The sequence below is a fragment of the Monodelphis domestica genome, chromosome 8 (assembly GCF_027887165.1).
Source record: "Monodelphis domestica isolate mMonDom1 chromosome 8, mMonDom1.pri, whole genome shotgun sequence".
Classification (NCBI taxonomy): Eukaryota; Metazoa; Chordata; class Mammalia; order Didelphimorphia; family Didelphidae; genus Monodelphis; species Monodelphis domestica.
This window is the reverse complement of record NC_077234.1, coordinates 71,487,285-71,505,530: the sequence shown is the minus strand read 5'-3', so window position 1 is coordinate 71,505,530 and position 18,246 is coordinate 71,487,285. Positions and strand designations below refer to the sequence as shown.

At 40.2% G+C, this 18,246-nt stretch overlaps 1 protein-coding gene across 1 annotated transcript; it reads left to right on the top strand.

Moving 5' to 3' along the window:
* The first annotated feature begins 14,031 nt into the window (after positions 1 to 14,031).
* LOC100012302 (C-X-C chemokine receptor type 2) lies at positions 14,032 to 17,554 on the top strand. Its single transcript, XM_007501756.2, has one exon. The coding sequence runs from the start codon at positions 14,202 to 14,204 to the stop codon at positions 15,288 to 15,290; it is 1,089 nt and encodes a 362-aa protein (XP_007501818.2). The 5' UTR covers positions 14,032 to 14,201; the 3' UTR covers positions 15,291 to 17,554.
* The last annotated feature ends 692 nt before the right edge of the window (positions 17,555 to 18,246 follow it).

Below are 18,246 nucleotides of genomic sequence, written 5' to 3'. Positions count from 1 at the left end.
CTCTCTCATTTTCTCCCTCTCTTCCTCTCTCATTCTCTTTCCATCTCTCCTCTCTCTCTCCCTCTCTTTATTTCCCTCCCCCCTCTCTCATTCTCTCCCTCTCTTCCTCTCTCTTCCTCTCTCCCTCTCATTCTCTTTCCATCTCTCCTCTCTCTCTCATTCTCTCCCTCTCTTCCTCTCTCCCTCTCATTCTCTTTCCATCTCTCCTCTCTCTCATTCTCTCCCTCTCTTCCTCTCTCATTCTCTTTCTGTCTCTTCTCACTTTCTCTCCCTTTCTTCCTCTCTCATTCTCTCTCCCTCTCATTCTCTTTCCATCTCTCTTTCTCTCCCTCTCTCTCTTCCTCCTCCTCTCTCTTTCTCTCTCTCATTCTCTCCCTTTCTTCCTCTCTCATTCTCTCTCCCTGTCACTCTCTTTTCATCTCTCTCTCCTTCCCTCTCTCTCTCATTCTCTCTCTCTCCCTCCCTCTATCATTCTCTCTCTCTCATTCTCTCCCTCTATTCCTTTCTCATTCTCTCTCCCTCTCATTCTCTGTCTTTCTCTGCCTCTGTCTCTTAGAATTTTTAGTTCCCTTAAAAGCAAGAACAGGTCATCTCCTGCATGAAACCTATGCTGATCCCCCTAGTAACTTGTGATTCCCTTTCACCTATATCTCAAAAAAATTATATTTTATTTACAGCTTAATGCAAGCTAAGGGGATAGAGTTCCAGACCTGGAGTCAGGAAGACTCCTGTTCCTGAGTTCTAATTGAGCCTTAGCCATAGAATAGCTGTGTGACCCTGGGCAAGTCAAATGTTTGCCTGTTTCCTCATCTATAAAGTGAGCTGGAGAAGGAAATGACAAACCACTTCAGTATCTTTACCAAGAAAAACCCAAAAGGAGTCATGAAGAGTTGGGCATGACTGAAAAACAACTAAACAACTAAAAAAAGTGTGTGTATATATATATATATATACATATATATATATATATGCACATATTGTATACACATATAAATACTATCTCACACAATAGAATGTAAGCTCTTTGAATACAGAAACTTTTTATTTTGTTTTTGTATCCTTGGTGTCCAGCATAGTGTTTGGCACACAGTAGGCACTTAATAAATGCTTTGGAATGGTTGTGGATAAAGCATTGGACCTGGAGCCAGAAAGACCTGGGTTAGGATCCTGCTTCAAACATTTACTGGCTATGTGATTCTGGGTAAGTGATTTCACTTCTATCAGCCTCTGTTTCCTCATTTGTAAAATGAGGATAATAATAACACCTACCCCACAGAACTGGTATGAGGATTAGATGAGATGATTTCAATAAAGCACTTTGCAAACATTAAAACCCTATAAGAAATGTTAGCTAAATGGTTCCTGAATGAATTATTTGGTGATAGGCAGTCTTGTCCTTGTGTGCTTTACATGAGACATGATATTCTGTTTTTTGAAATGACAGGAACCCAGTCATTATGTGCTTGAATTAATTTGAATTGATTGGGGGGGGGGGAGAAAAAGTTAGTTAATGAGTGATTAATTAGAAATGTAACCCACCAATGATGAGGCAGCTTCCCAACTGTTTTAGAGTCTGTTTAAGAATTCATGAATCAGGGGCATCGAGGTTTCTCAGTGGAAAATAAGCCAAGCCTAGAGTCGGGAGGTCTTGAGTTCAAATTTGACCTCATGTACTTCCTAATTGTGTGATCCTGAGGAAGTCACTTAATCTCAGTTGTCTAGTCCTTACCTTAGAACTGCCTTAGCTCCCTTTTAATTCCTTAGAACTGGATACTTAGTATTGATTCTGAGATAGAAGGTAAGAATTTTTTTTAAAGAAGGGAAGGAAGGAGAGAGAAGGAGGAAGGGAGGAAAGAAAGAAAGAAAGAAAGAAAGAAAGAAAGAAAGAAAGAAAGAAAGAAAGAAAGAAAGAAAGAAAAGAAAGAAAGAAAGAAAGAAAGAAAGAAAGAAAGAAAGAAAGAAAGAAAGAAAGAAAGAAAGAAAGAAAGAGAGAGAGAAAGAGAGAAAGAGAGAAAGAAAGAAAGAAAGAGAGAGAGAGAGAGAGAGGAAGGAAGGAAAGAAGGAAGGAAGGAAGGAAGGAAGGAAGGAAGGAAGGAAGGAAGGAAGGAAGGAAGGAAGGAAGGAAGGAAGGAAGGAAGGAAGGAAGGAAGGAAGGAAGGAAGGAAGGAAGGAAGGAAGGAAGAAGAAAAATTCTGGAGCATCTGAAAGACCTAAGAAAGATAGCTGATTACTTCAAAGTGAGTTGGGTTAGGAGGAGTGTTAAAAACCAGCTAAGTTTAGAAAGTAGTCAAGTGAAACTAGTCCAAGCCTCAGAATCTCATTTTAGAAAAGACATTGACAGATTAGGATATATTCAAGGGTGACCTGGCTAGTGAGGGGGTTTGAAACCATGTCTTAGTTTTCCTTTCCACCTAGGATCTTCCCTCATAGCTTCATCTAGTAGCATATATCAGTTCTAAGAGGGAAGATAAGGGTTTTGTTTGTTTGTTTTTTTTAAGAAAAAGAAAAATTCCGGAGCATATGATTTCTAAAACAGGGTTTAGGAACTAAGAAAGAGAGTGTGTTAATCATTTCAAACTGGGCTGGGTATACACTTAGTATTGATTCTAAGGCAGAAAAATGGCAAGGGCTACCCAAGTGGGGTTGTGACTTGCCCAGAGTTACACACCTAGGAAATGTCTGAGGTCACAGTCGAACCCAGGTCTTCCCAACTCCAGGACCTGGTCCTCTAACCACTGTGCCACTTAACTGCCCCTTACAACATATTCTCAAGTTTAATCCACATTATTAACATTTTCTCAATCACTTTCTTAAGTCCAAGCAATCAAGAAAAAAATAAATGAAGTCCTAATTTATATTTGCCAGTTGATCATTTAACCAGTTTGTAGCCCATCCCTGACCATACTCCTATAAAGTAAAGTGTTATTATTAGTCCCATTTTACAAATGAGGCAACAGAAACTGATGGAGGTGAAGTGACTTGCCCAGGATTACACTGCTAGAAAAATGCAGGTTCCTAACTCAAATCTTCTTGATTCTAGTTCCAGTACTTTCCCCACTGCACCCATTTAAAAGCAACTTATTATTCTAAGAAATCAGAGACAGGAGTCTCTGTCTGATCTCTACTACTAGTCTGAAGCCATGCAGGAAGAGCCTCGGTGTAAAGGGATCCAAGACATGGTTTCAAGCCCCCTTACCAGCCAGGTCACCATTGGACGTGCCCTTTATTAAAGCGTCTGCTGTGTACCAGGCACTGTGCTAGGCACTAGAAGTATACAAACAAAACAAAAAATCCTTGCACACAAGGGACTTACCTTCTTTTGGTGGATCACACAGCTAGTAAGTGTCTAAAGTAGGATTTGAATCCAGGTTTTACTGACTCCAGGTCTGACTCTCTCTACAAGCTAATATCTCTTTGAACCCCTGGTTGATTGACTTGGGGCTTCCTGCATTTCCCCTCCTTCACCCAGTTTCGTAAGTTTCTCCCTAACAGCCACTTCATATTTCTTCCTGTCTAACAGCACATTCAGCCTTTGGAACCTGACTCACTTCAGAGGTGACGGCAGCAACAGGTAAGCAGGGGCTTTCACTGAGGTATCCTGGGAACTAAGGAGAGACATTTTTTTTTCCCACAAAGGGAAGCTTTTCAAGCTGGAAGACCTCAAGAGGTCATGCTATCATTCTTTTGTCTTTGGGAAGAACCTTTCTTCAGCTCTCAGCTAAACTGAGAATTGAACCAAGAAGTAGACTTGTTCTTAAAGGTTACTTGAGACTAAATTGCAAAGCTACTCCTATATCCACCCATTTTCTTCAGAAAGTGCTTGTTGGTATCTACCCTGAGTTCTTCCAGGGTTAGCCTCTCTCTTCTTGCTCTCTCCTCAAAATAGAAAGAAAATAATGCCCAATTGCTGCATTCTCCATAATACACCAGGCTGAAAAACAAAGCACCGGGGTATGATGAAAAGAGGACTGGGACTTGGGTTGGAAGCCCACCTTTACCATTTAGCACATGGCTCTGAGTCACTTACATCAGTTCCCGGAACCCTACTTTCCTCATCTCTAAAATAAGGGGTTTGACCCTTCCTAGCTGTGTGACCCTGGGCAAGTCACTTAATTCCAATTACCTCGCCCCTACAGCTCTCGCCTTGGAACCAATACTCAGTATTGATTCCAAAACAGAAGGTAAGGGTTTAAAAAAGGAAAAGGAAAAAAGCCAAGAGGTCTGAATCAGATACACTATAAGATCCTTTCTGGCTTCACATCTATAATTTAATTCTCTTAAATGCCATTAATTTATGGAAGAAATCAGTAAGAGGGCCTGTTGTTGCTTAGGCAGTGGGATCAAGGGAAAATTTACAGTAATTCTGAGGGGAAACAGAAAGTCGAACCACTGAGAAAGTTAATGTCCTCTGGCTCTGCGTTCTAAGCCATCCCTCATAGTCTCTGGGACTGAAGAAGGTAGGTACTCCCTTCTTACCTCTGCCTGTATTTTTAAATAGATGCAATTAGGTAAAAGTGAATACCAAAGGCAGCCTGGAAAGAGAAGTCTGTGTGGAGATAAAAAGGGTCAGTCTGGATGCTTTATCCCTGTGAGGGTGACATAGTAATAACAGGCTGATTATAGATAAAAAGCCTCAACTCTTTTGTTTCTTTTTTAAACTCTTACCTTCCACCTTAGAAAAAATACTATGTATTGGTTCCAAGGCAGAAGAGTAGTAAGGGCTAGGCAACAGGGATTAAGTCACACAGCTAGGAAGTGTCTGAGGCCAGATTTGAACCCAGGACCTCCTCTCTCTAGGCCTGGCTCTCAATCCACTGAGCCACCTAAATGCCCCACTCTGGTTTTATAAATCCTTACTTTCTATCTTTAAATCAATACTAAATATTGGTTCCAAGGTAGAATAGCCTTAAGGGCTAGACAACTGGGGTTAAGTGACTTGCCCAGGGTCACACAGCTAGGAAGTGTCTCAGGCCTTATTTAAACCCAGGGCTTTCCATCTCTGGGTCTGACTGTCTATCTGGGCAACAACACTGGGCAACCTAAATGCCCCCAGAATCCTCAGTTTTTATGAGTGTAAAGGGGTCTTGAGACCCAAAAGTTTGAGAACTCCTGCCCCAATCACAGCATGTGCTCTTGGGCTTTTCTTTTGGAGGAGAGTTATAAATATGTTTTTGTAAATACTGCAAACAGGCTCTAGTGTTTCTCTGAGCTGCGAAATGGAGAAATCCAAAGGCAATAATAAAAAAATTTGAGGGGCAACATATATGGCTACTCTTATATTTATCCTTTCTGTTGTGGTGGTATTTTAACATAATATAAGGCATAGCAAATAGCATTGGACAGAGTCCAAAATATTATATTTCTAACTTGAGAAACTTAACATTTTCACTTCTTTTATTAAAATCTGCTTACTACTGGAATTGGAGGTCGTGGCAGCTGGTAGATGGCTGTGGCATTGCACTTCTCAGAGCCAACCCTGGTGTAATTTGAAAGATGTTACCTGGGCCTAAGAAGGGTACAAGGTCAAAGCAAATGGTTGGTGAATGGTGTTCCTTAGGTAGCAGGTAAACTAGAGGTAAGGCTACCAGTAAGTCCAGAGTTGGTCATTTCAAAGGCATTGGAACTGGAAAGTAGATCTCAGGGTTCCAATAGAACAGAGGTGGAGAATAAAAGAGAAGTCTTTAGAAAAGCAAATGCCAGTGACAGCTAGGTGACTTAATGGCTAGAGTTCCAGGCCTAGAGATGAGAGGTCCTGAGTTCAAATGTGGCCTCAGAAACATCCTAGCTGTGTGACCCTGGGCAAGTCACTTCACCCATGTTACCTAGCCCTTTCAGTTCTTCTACCTTGGAATCAATACACAGTATTCTAAGACAGAAGGTAAGTGTTAAAAAAAAAGAAAAAACCAATGCCAAGACTTAGCAGATATTCCAGTCTCACTTTGGCTACCTTTATAAAACATTGGCTCCCAGAAATATCAAGAAACCAGAGAACTGTAGGATAGCAGGGTTCAGGGAGAAAAGTGGAAGATAAAGCTGCTCATCCTCAGATTGAGGATACAGGGTATCTAATAAGGTGCAAGAGGGAGTGGAAGTAGAGGAAATTTGAGAGAGACCTAAATTTTTCTGGAGAAACTACATTGGCAATAAGCCATTAAAAACTATCCTGCCCCCTCCTGGAAATCCACTTCTGGTTAACCAAGTTCACCTGCCAGATACCTCCACCTCATGATTCTAAAGATCCTCCACCCTTTCACTGGTCATATCTATCTTTCAGGAGCTGTCACTAACCTGAAAAATCAGCTGGCCGGTAAGCCTTGGGATTTTCTTGTCCTTAGTTTCTCTATTCTTTGCCTCTAGCCCCTAAGACTCAGATATCTTGTCTTCATCTTTCTTTTTAACCCTTACCTTCCATCTTGGAATCAATACTGTATATTGATTACAAGGCAGAAGAGTGGCAAGGGCTCAGGCTTGCCCAGGGTCACAGAACTAGGAAGTGTCTGAAGCCAGATTTGAGTTCAAGTTCTCTTGTCTCTAAGGCTAACTCTCAATCTACTCAGCCACCTCACTGCCCCATCTTCATTCATCTTAATCCTCCAAACCCAGGTGAGTAGATAGATAGATAGGTAGATAGATAGATAGATAGAGATAGGTAGATAGATGAATGGATGGATGGACAGATAGATAGATAGATAGATAGATAGATAGATAGATAGATAGATAGATAGATAGATAGATAGATAGATAGATAGATAGGAGACAGATAAATTGGTAGATGGATAAACAAAAGAATAGGCAGATAGATGGACAGAAAGACAGACATAAATAGACAGATGGACAGATAGATACTGATAGAGCCCTTATTGAGCCGTTGTGTGTAAGGTACTCTTCTAAGGGCTAGAGATAAAAATACAAACAAATAAGACAATCTCTATGCTGAAGAAACTTGCATTCTGCACCAGCCTCCACTCACCCTAATAGGGGAAAGCAGCACATAAAGGGAAGCTGGGGGAGGGGGAATTGTGCAAGGAGAGAGGAGCTATGGAGGAAAGGAAGTTAAGGGCATGGCTAGGGTTCCCCATGAAATAGAGATCTGGGCTAAAGGTTTGTCAATGAGAAGATACAGACAGGGGCATCTCCAGAGGTGGATGGCCGCAAAAAATGGGAGTCTAGTCAGGAGAATAAAGATACAAATCCCCAACTCTCTAGGCTCACTCAGGTCCTTGACTCTACACAGAATCCACCCACACCATCCCTCCTCTTCCCAGTGCTCCTTTTCCAAGCAGCATGGGGGGAGGCGGGGTGCGGGGGAGTGTAGGTGGGAAACAGGAGGTGAACTCAGAAAATGTCAGTTCCGCCAATGGTCCAAGCCTTTAGATGCTCGCTGGCCCCCTCAGCATTATTCCATAATATTGGTGTTGCTACAAAAAGAGCCATTAGGACGAAACCTCCCACCTCCAGTACCTCTCGGTTCAGGGCTCGATCCAGCAGCCTCCACTCTTCCTCTAGCACTTGTTCTCGCCCTGAAACCTGGCGTGCCTGCTGGGACTCCCAATCTCAGCCTCCACACTCAATTATTCTCATAGCGCTCTCTGCTGCTCCCCACATTCTGAGTCATTCACAGACGCCGAGCCTCCGAGCTCCCCAGAACGCCCTCTCTCTGGCCCATGGATGGATTCGCTCCTGGCAATTCTAGCTCCCCGTCCATGGTCCTTCCACCCTCTTTTCCTCCCCTCAGTTAGTCTCTAATATACTTCTTGAACAGTGCAGGCAGGAATAGATCCCAAAGTGTCTTAAATACAATTGGAGCATAATTGGTAGCTGCCAAAAGCTGTGCCCCACATTCTCTCCCGTCTCCAGCTGTGTGCCTTTGCCGGCATTTTCACTCTCTAACGTGCATATATACACCACCACCACCACACACACACACACACACACACAGACGAGGAGTAGTGAGTTCCTCCTCACTGAAAGGCTTCAAACAAAACCTTGGTGCCCATAAATTCCTAGACTAGGAATACTTTACTTGGAATTCATGAACTTTTTCTATTTATTTAAACTTGGGATAGTCAATATTCTTTAATTTTATATTGTATTAATATATTAACTATGCAATAACATATGTTCATTTTATATATTGATATAATTTATATATATATTATATTGGTATTAATAATATACAATTAATATTATATATATACATACATATATATATATTTTTAAACCCTTTACCTTCTGTCTTAGACTCAATACTGTGTATTGGTTCCAAGGCAGAAGAGTGGTAAGGGCTAGGCAATGGGGGTCAAGTGACTTGCCCAGGGTCACACAGCTAGGAAGCATCCAAGGGAAATAAATGTGTTTTGATCTATCTATTCCAACATAATTGGCTTCCTTTATAATTCTATGTATTTTGTTTTATGCCTTTAAAAATATTATTCTGAGAAGGGAGTCATTGGCTTTGCCAAGCACCACCAAAGGGAGTTATAACACAAAAAAAGCTTAAGAACCCCTGTCCTACACATGTAAAACCCAGTGGAATTGTGCATCGGCTATGGGGGAGGCAAGGGAAGGGAAAGAACATGAATCATGTATCCATGGAAAAATATTCAAAATTAATTAATTAAATAAAACATTTCAATTAAAAAGTGCCCCTGTCCTAGAATAAAAATTTTTAGCTGATGATTATTTCATTTTTGTCTTTGTATCCTCAACAATTAATACAATGGTGTCTGGCACATAGCAGTTGACCAATAAATAGTCGGTTAATTAACTGAATCATGTGGACGTTATTTTTGTCCAGATCTGGGTCAGACCAGATGATCTCTCTCCCAGCCTAAACTTCTGCTATATATGTGTATACATCCCCTAATGTCCTACTCAATGCCTTATCATGATATAAAGATCTTTGTGAGTTCTTGAAAGCTATGCCAATCAAGCATATTCTCATGGTTCTCACTCTTGCTCTGAGGCATCAGGAAAAACTGAGTTCAAATTCAGCCTCAGATACTTACTAGTTGTGTGACATTAGGCAAGTCTTTTAACTTCTATGTGTCTCAGTTTCTTCAATTGTAAAATGGACATAATAGCACCCACTTTGCAGGGTTGTTGAGAGGACCAAATGAAATCATATGTGTAAAGTGCTTAGCATACTGCCTGGCACTTAATGATAAATGTTCCTTCCCTTTCTGTCCCTCTCAAGCTTACCAAGATGGAAGAGCTGGGCGATGAGAATCATCCACAGTTCCTTCCTCCTTTAGTCCTTTCACTTTTCCCTGGATAGATAGATAGATAGATAGATAGATAGATAGATAGATAGATAGATAGATAGATAGATGGATGGATGGATGGATGGATAGACAAAGGAGGAGGAGAGAGAGAGAGAGTATACATACATAGTTGCTAACATATTGTCCCCCTCATGAACCCAAGTGCTCCTGAGAGTAAGCTATTTTAAATCAAAATTCAACATATTATCTCTGAATAAAATAAGCAAAGATTTGTTGCATGATTAAGAGAGAGACAGTGACAGAGAGAGAAAGTAGGCACCATGTTTTTTCCTTTCTATGTATCTCCAGGGCTTAGCGGTGTGCCTGACATAGTAAACTGTGAAATATACATAAAACACATAAGTATTTTTCTTATATTTTTTCCATAAGGAAACAGAGTCAGAGAGGCCAAGTGGGTCCCTCATCCATGGTGAAGCAGCTAGTCAATACTGGAGGTGGGCCATGAATTCAAATCTCTATTGATAGATGAAATTGTCCTATCTTCCTGGGCTCCTGTGATCCTCAGCTCTATTTCTTTGGAATAAGGAGCATTTGAGGAGAAAGAGGACCCAAATCAGCTAAATAGAATTTGGAAATCTTAGCATTGAACAGGTTTCCCCCATTGCTTCTAGGATAAATCTAGGCTGTATGTTGCTGGCATTCAAGGTCCTCCTTACACAATGTGGCCTCACCCTACATCTCTGCTCTGAGCTCTCACCATTCCCTTACTAGAATCTTCCTTTCCAACTAGACTGAGCTCCCTGTCACCTGAATATACCATGTCCATTCCTACTTCTGCTTCTAAACTCCATTTGGCTAATAATGTTTCCCAATCTCTCCCTGAAATGCTATACCTTTCAGAAGGCTAGAAACACAATAGATACTGTTACATCATTATAACAAAAATGAACAGTCGTGAGGACTTTTATAAGCTGTTGAAGAATGAAATAAGCAGAACCAGGAGAACAATGTATAGAAATGTCAATAACGCTGTAAAAACAAATAAAGTCCCAGATACTTACTAGCCCTGGAACCTTGGAACTTAGCACAGTACCTGGCACATAGTAGGTGCTATATAAAATAGTGCCTAGAATTATTATTATTAATCACTTGAATTATAACTAAAGAAATCTTTCTTGAGATTACTTTGTATTTGATACATGTATACATTGAATCGCTTTGAGCTTCCTGAAGACAGAGACTATTTTGGATTTATTTGCTTTTTTCCTCTTAACTCTTACTTTTGCCTTAGAATCAATACTTGGGGTAAGAGGTAGGTAGCTCAGTGGATTAAGATCCAGGTCTAGAGATGGTAGGTTCTGAGTTCAAATATGACCTCATAACTTTCTAGCTGTGTGACTCTGGGCAAGTCATTTAACCTCCATTGCCTAGCCCTTACCCCATTTTTGTTTTAGAACCAATACACAGTTGTAAGGTAAAGGTTCAAAAAAATATCGATACTTAGTATTGGTTCCAAGGCAGAAGAGTGGTAAGGGTGAGGTAATGGGTTAAGTGACTTTCCCAGGGTCACACAGCTAGGAAATGTCTGAGATCAAATTTGAACTCGGGATCTCCTTTCTCCAGGCCTGGATCTCTATTCCCTGAGCCACCTATCTGCCTCCACAGCCCGTTTGTTTTTGTCGTTGGCTCCCTAGGATCTAGCTCTGTGCCTAGCATGTAATAGGTTCATAACAAATGTTTGAGGTTTTCAATAGATTATTTATTTATTTTTAACATTCTTTTTCTTCTCATTTTGAGTTCTAATTTTCTCCCTCCCTTCAGCCCGTCCTCCACCTGTTGAGAAGGCAAGCAATATAGTATCAATTATACATATGAAACCATGCCAGACATCATTCCATATTTTCCATATTGCAAAAAAAAGAGCAAAAGCAAGAAAAATAAAGAAAATAAAAGCTTACTTCAAGCTGCACTCAGAGTTCATGAGCTCTCTCTCTGGAGGTGGAGAACATTTTTCATCACGAGTCCTTCACAGCTATATTGGTCAGAGAAGCAGAGTCTTCACCGTTGATCATAACAGATGTTTATTGAATTCAGTAGATAGGGGGAAGACATTGTAGGCATAGAGAACAATCAGAAAAAGGATAGCACCAAATAGTGTGAAATGAGGTGGGAATGGTAGATCATGTCAAATTGTAGCAGGCCTTGAATGCCAGGAAATTACTTCTGTCAAAATGAGTGTTTTTCTTCAAAGTGGACTTCTTAGGAACTCCACATATTCCAGTGATTCTACCATTGTTCAAATAGATTTTCTCTTGGAAGTAAGTCTAATTTCATAGCCACACCAAAAAAAATTTTTTTAATGGTTTCATTACTTTAAAATACTCAACAGTAAGTCATTTAATGATTACCTATTAAATGTCTGTTATGTGCCTGGCATTGTGCTAAATGCTGGATATCATGTCTTGTTGAAGTTAGTGTTTTTGTTGCCTTTTTAAAAAAACCCTTACTTTCTGTTTTAGAACTAACCTGATTTTAAGGCAGAAAAGTGGAACGACTAGGTAATGGGAGTTAAGTGATTGCCCACAGTCACAGTGTTTGGAAGTATCCGGGGCCAGATTTAAACCCAGGACCTCCCATCTCCAAGTCTTGGGCTGAATCCATTGCTGCCTGATTTTTTTTATTCCTTCCTCCTCTCCCATTCCCCCCCCCCCAAAAAAAAAAGATTTTTCCAGATTGATGACCAGCCTTGGTTCTAATGGACTTGTGGCTCTTGCCAAACAACAACAAACCTACCCCCATCAAGAAAGATCTGCAGCCCATGAGGACAACCAAAAGAATGTGATGGCCAGCAATACAATGACTAGATTTGTATCCCAAAGAGGGAAAAAACAAAAAGGGGAAGGACTCATATGTACAAAAAATATGTAAAGCAGCTCTTTTTGTGGGAGCAAAGAATTGGATAGTGAGGGAATACTCATCAACTAGGGAATGGCTGGGTAACATATATTATATGATTGTCCTGTAATACAATTGTGCTATCAGAAATGGTGAGCAGCTGTGTGACCCTGGGCAAGTCACTTGACCCACATTGCCTACCGCTCTTCTGCCTTGGAGCCAATACACAGTATTGACTCCAAGACTGAAGGTAAGGGTTTTTAATGAAAGAAAGAAAGAAAGAAAGAAAGAAAGAAAGAAAGAAAGAAAGAAAGAAAGAAAGAAAGAAAGAAAGAAAGAAAGAAAGAAAGAAAGAAAGAAAGAAAGAAAGAAAGAAAGAAAGAAAGAAAGAAAGAAAGAAAGAAAGAAAGAAAGAAAGAAAGAAAGAAAGAAAGAAAGAAAGAAAGAAAGAAAGAAAGAAAGAAATGGTGAGCAGGAAGAGCTCAGAAAAACCTGAAAAGACTTACATGAACTGAAGCAGAGTGAAGTAAGCAGAACCAGGAGAACATTATATCCAGTGACAGGAATACAGTACAAGGAAGGAACAGCTGTAAATACTTTAGGCTGTTCTCAGCAATACGATGATCCAAAACAATCCCAAAGGACTCGTGATAAAAATGGCCATCTGCTTCCAGAGAAAGAACTGAACAAGTCTGAATCCAGACCAAAGTAAACTTTTTAACTTTCTTAATTTTTTATTTGAGTTTCTTTCCATAAAAGAATAAATATGGAGAAATGGGTTACAGGATTGCACATGTAAAATCCTTGTAAGATTGATTACCAACTCAACGAGGTGGGGACATCAACAGGGTGAGAGAGAGGGAGAGGGAAAGAATTCAAGACAATATTCTTTCAAAAATGTTGGAAACTATTTTGACATGTAATTGGGGGAAGGGAAATTAAATGTAACTAAAAAAAAGAATGGGATGTAAACTCTAAAAGCCATTCCTAAGTGTATTCCTTGGATTATGAGCAAAAGGATTCTCCTTGGAATAAGTAAATAACCTTTTTAGGTAACCATTTTGAAGACAGCAACATTCATTGGATAAAAAAAAATTGTTATTTTCATAAACTTGGGCTTTTTTATAATGTGACCTCCTTAAGCAATCTAGTGAAGTCAATGGATTCCTCAAAATGTTTTTAAATTGTATGTAAAAACACAGAAAGAACACATAAGGTTTCAAAAGAAACCAATAATACAAAAATACAGTAATCAAGGGAGGGGCAGTGAAGTGGTTGGGTGGTCAGAGAGCCACTTTTGGAGATGGAAAGCCTGAGTTCACTGAGTCACTTCCTAGCTGTGGGACCCTGTGCAAGTCACAACCCCCTTACCATTCTTCTTCAAGAAGGTAAGGGTTTTTTTTTAAATAAAATAAAATATATTTGTAAAACATACAATTACCAAAATATTATTTTTTACTCTTTAGTAATATTTTATTTGTTTCTAATTACATGTAAAAACCATTTTTTCATTCATTTGCTAATATTTCGAGCTCCTAATTCTCTCCCTCCCTACCTCTCTCCCCACTCCCTGAAATGGTGAGCAATTTGACATATTATATACAAGTTATCATACAAAACATATTTCCATATTGATCATGTTGTAGAAGAAAACATATTGAAATATTATTTTTAAACACTTACCTTCCATCTTAGAATCAATACTAGGTATTACTTGAAAAGCAGAACAGTAAGGGCTAGACAGTTGGGGTTAAGTGACTTACCCAAGGTGACACAGCTAGGAAGTATATGAGGCCAAATTTGAAACCCAGAACCTCCCATCTCTAGGCCTAGCTCTTTCTCTCCACTTTTTTTTTTAATTGAGGGGCCCCAAGTTAAAAACCTTTGTTTTAAAGTTTCAGCTCACCTTGCTCATTTGAAGTTAGGAATTCTTGGATTCACAAAATATATAGTTATACAACTACCTGGATTCCCTATGGGGTTCCTTTAAGAATGGGCAGAAGGGAGGGAAGGAACCTAATGACTTTGCTATGAAATTACTCTGTTCTTTTTTACAGGCAGAGACATAACGTGTTGTCTAGGATGGCAAAGGCAATCGACATGTCCATAGAGGAAATATACAATTTGACTTTTGGTGATGATGATTTCCTTTATTCTGGATACGGTACAGGCTTGCCACCTTTGTCTGAGGATGCAGCCCCCTGCCACTCAGAGTCCTCAGGCCTCAACAAGTACTTTGTCATCATAATATACAGTCTTGTGTTCTTGCTGAGTTTGCTGGGAAATTCCCTGGTGATACTTGTAATCCTCTATAATCGGATCAGTCGTTCAGTCACAGATATCTACCTGCTCAACTTGGCCATAGCTGACCTGCTCTTTGCCTTATCACTGCCCATTTGGGCTGCCTCCAAGATCAAAGGCTGGCTCTATGGCACACCTCTTTGCAAAATTGTCTCCCTCCTGAAGGAGGTCAACTTCTATAGTGGCATTCTGCTGTTGGCCTGCATCAGTGTAGACCGCTACCTCGCCATCGTCCATGCGACTCGTACTTTAACTCAGAAGCGCCACTGGGTGAAGTTCGTCTGCTTGGGCATCTGGGGCCTGTCCCTGCTCCTGTCCATGCCCATTATTCTCTCCCGTGAGGCATTCAAGTCAGATGATTATGGCTTTGTCTGCTATGAGGACTTGGGCAAGAATACAACAACATGGCGACTGGTACTGAGGATCCTGCCTCAGGTCTTTGGCTTTGTCCTGCCCCTACTGGTCATGCTCTTCTGCTATGGCTTCACCCTGCGCACCCTCTTTGAGGCACATATGGGGCAGAAGCATCGGGCCATGAAGGTTATCTTTGCTGTAGTGCTCATCTTCTTGCTCTGCTGGCTGCCTTACAATCTGGTACTGGTCGCTGATACCCTCATGAGGACACATATAATTGAGGAAACCTGTGGGCGAAGGGAGGAGATTGACCAGGCCATCAGTGTCACTGAGGTGCTGGGCTTCCTCCATAGCTGCCTTAATCCTATTATCTATGCCTTCATTGGACAGAAGTTTCGATACAGCTTCCTCAAAATCCTGGCTGCCCATGGTGTGGTCAGCAAAGAGTTCTTAGCCCGGCACAGCAAGCCCTCAGTCCATGGTTCTTCCTCTGGAAATACCTCTACCACCCTTTGAGGATGCCTGTGGTTCACTCTTCTGGGTCCCTCCCTGTCCTTCTTTGCCCCTCTCCCAACTGTCTCCAAAATTTCTCTCTTGATGAATTAGCTTCTCCTTTCTCAGAGGTGCCTCCACCATGTTAGTATGGAAGGAACACGAGAGTCCTATTAAGGGATACCGCCTCAACTGGATAACACAAGGATTATGCCGACTCCTACAATCACTTTGAACCATTGGGTTACAGTTTTCCTATCAATAACTACTATTATTCAACTCCCTCAGTTCATAGCGTGATTTCCTGAGACTTTAAAACTTAGATCCTTTTAAGGGTGACAGTTAGAGGATTTCAGAGCAAAGAAGGTAGAGCATAATAGGAAGAAACTGTCAGATTTCATGCAACCTCCTTGTCTGTCACCAAAGGTAGCTTAGTGGCTCAATAGAGTGCTAGGCCTGGATTCAGCAAGATCTGTGTTCAAATTTGACCTCAGACACTCACTGTATGACCCTGGGCAAGTCACTTAACTTCTTACTCTCCTGGAGAAGGAAATGGCAAAATACTCCAATAACTCTACCATGAAACTCTACCATGACCCCATGTGGGGTCATGAGGAGTCAGGCATGATTGAATGACTGAATCATAACAATAACCTTGTCTATCAGGGACCTAGGACTGAGAGTTAAGACTTGAAAATGGACTTCAAGTCAGCCACTTACAAAGTGGCTCTTGGACTTATCCTGCTGAAAAGAAATCTCATCAGGAAATGTCTTTTACTTGTCCATCATCTTTTCTTCTGGAACCCATATATTTTTGTTATAACAGGATTCAAAGACAGAGAGGGAGGTTTAGACACTGTGGAAGATCTAAAGGGTGTGCAGGTAAAGTTCTATGCTCTCTTGGACTTGGCCAACAGTTCCTTCTTTTTCCTGCTGGTATGAAGCTCACACCTACAAACATAGACACAAACTGTTAGAATTCAAGAAAATGATCTAATACGTGAAGAATAATATCCCCATCTCCCCCCAAAAAGGCATGGGAAGACTTTATATGAAGTGCTACAAAGTGAGTTAACTGAACCAAGAAAATAACATACACAGCGATTACAATAATGTCAATGGAAAAAACCACTACAAGAAAATGGAAACTATATGAAATTATGATGACTAAATTTGGCCCAAAGAAGAGACTGAGAACATTCCTCTCTCCCTTCTTTGAAGAGGCAGGGACATGGGTGCAGAATGCTGTATCAAATGTCACACTTGTTTCACGGGTTTATTAGTTTTGCTGAACTCATTTTCCCCTCTTTTTTATTCTTTGCTATAAAAAATGGCTGTAGGAGGAACCAGGGAGGCAGGATATATTAGCAAATGAAGATGTTAATAGAACACACACACACACACGCACACACATATATATATACATATTTTTAAAAGAGAGACATCTAGTAAGGAAACAGAAAAGGAATATGTGCAATTCACTCAAGAGAAATGTGCTGAATGATGAATGATGATTGGGTTCAAGCCTCTAATGAGTTGTAGTCAATGAAAATAAAACCAACTGCTGGACATCTCCATTTTGGAATGAACAAGAGAGAATGGGAAGTAAAATGGAATGTGGCTAGATTTTTAAGAAAGCAAGTTTTGGGAGTAAGGCAGTAAGAAGAATTTTCTATTTTATTCACTATAGTTATGACATGTCTAGTCGCATAATCTTCAGCCTGTCTTTTTTAAAGAGGATGTGAATTTTTATGTGGGTACATGTTCCTCAGCAATTTTGCGAAACTAAAGAAACTTCAGGCATATGTATTATTTCAGACTGATGATGGTTCTGAAGTCTTCATCAGAGAAACTAACCATTCTTTACATCTATTTAAACACTCCTAGAGGGTATGATGGTCATCAATTTTTAGAGCTTTAAGGGAACTCAAAAATTATTTAGTCCATTCATTTATTTCTTTATAATTATACTTTATTTTAGCATTAATATTTTGAAGTTCTAAGTTTAAATCCTCTCCAGTCTTCAGACCACTCCCCCTCTCATAGAGAAAGCAAGCTATATGATAACAATTATACCTATGAAGTCATGAAAAACATATTTCCATATTACCCATGTTGTGCACAAACACCCATGAAGAATAAAGTTTCAAAAGTCTGCGAGTTCATTGGTTCTCTCTTTTGATATAGATAGCATTTTTCATCATGAGTCCTTTGGAATTGTCTTGGATCATTGTATTGACTAGAATAGCTAAGTCTTTCACAGTTGATCATTATTAAATTATTGTCATGGTGTACCGTGTTGTCCTGGTTTTGCTCACTTCACTTTGCATCCGTTCATTGTCTTCTTGGGTTTTTCTGAAGCCATTCCCCTCATCATTTCTTATAACAAAATAGTATTCCATCACAATCATATGCCACAACTTATTCAGCCATTTTCCCAACTGATGAGAATTCTCTTAATATCCAATTCGTAGCCACTACAAAAAGAGCTGCTATAATTATTTTTGTACATAGAGGTCTTTTTCCTTTTTCTTTGTTCTCTTCAGGACACAGACAGTAGTGCTGGGTCAGAGGGTATGCACAATTTTATTACTCTTTTGGCATTGTTCCAAATTGTCCTCCAGAATGGTTGGTCAGTCCATTAATTTAAAAGCAAACAAGATTATTCATGGCTCTTCAACTATTCTGGTCAAGCCTTCAGAACTGCTCCTGATGCTCTCAGTAAAAGCAACCTAAAGGGAAGGGGGAACTTCTTCCCCCTAAATGGGAAGAGTGGACTGAGAAGAGGTGACTGTAAAAAGAACTGTCAATCACTAATAAAACCAGAGATGAAATGGATGAAAGAAACTCTGGCAAAGGAGAGGGCGATGACTGGAGTGATTCCTTGGATGAGAACATTCTCTACTAGATTCCATTCAGAATCTGAAACAATTTCCCTTCCCCTTTAATAACTATGGGAGGAGCCTCTCTAACCATAACA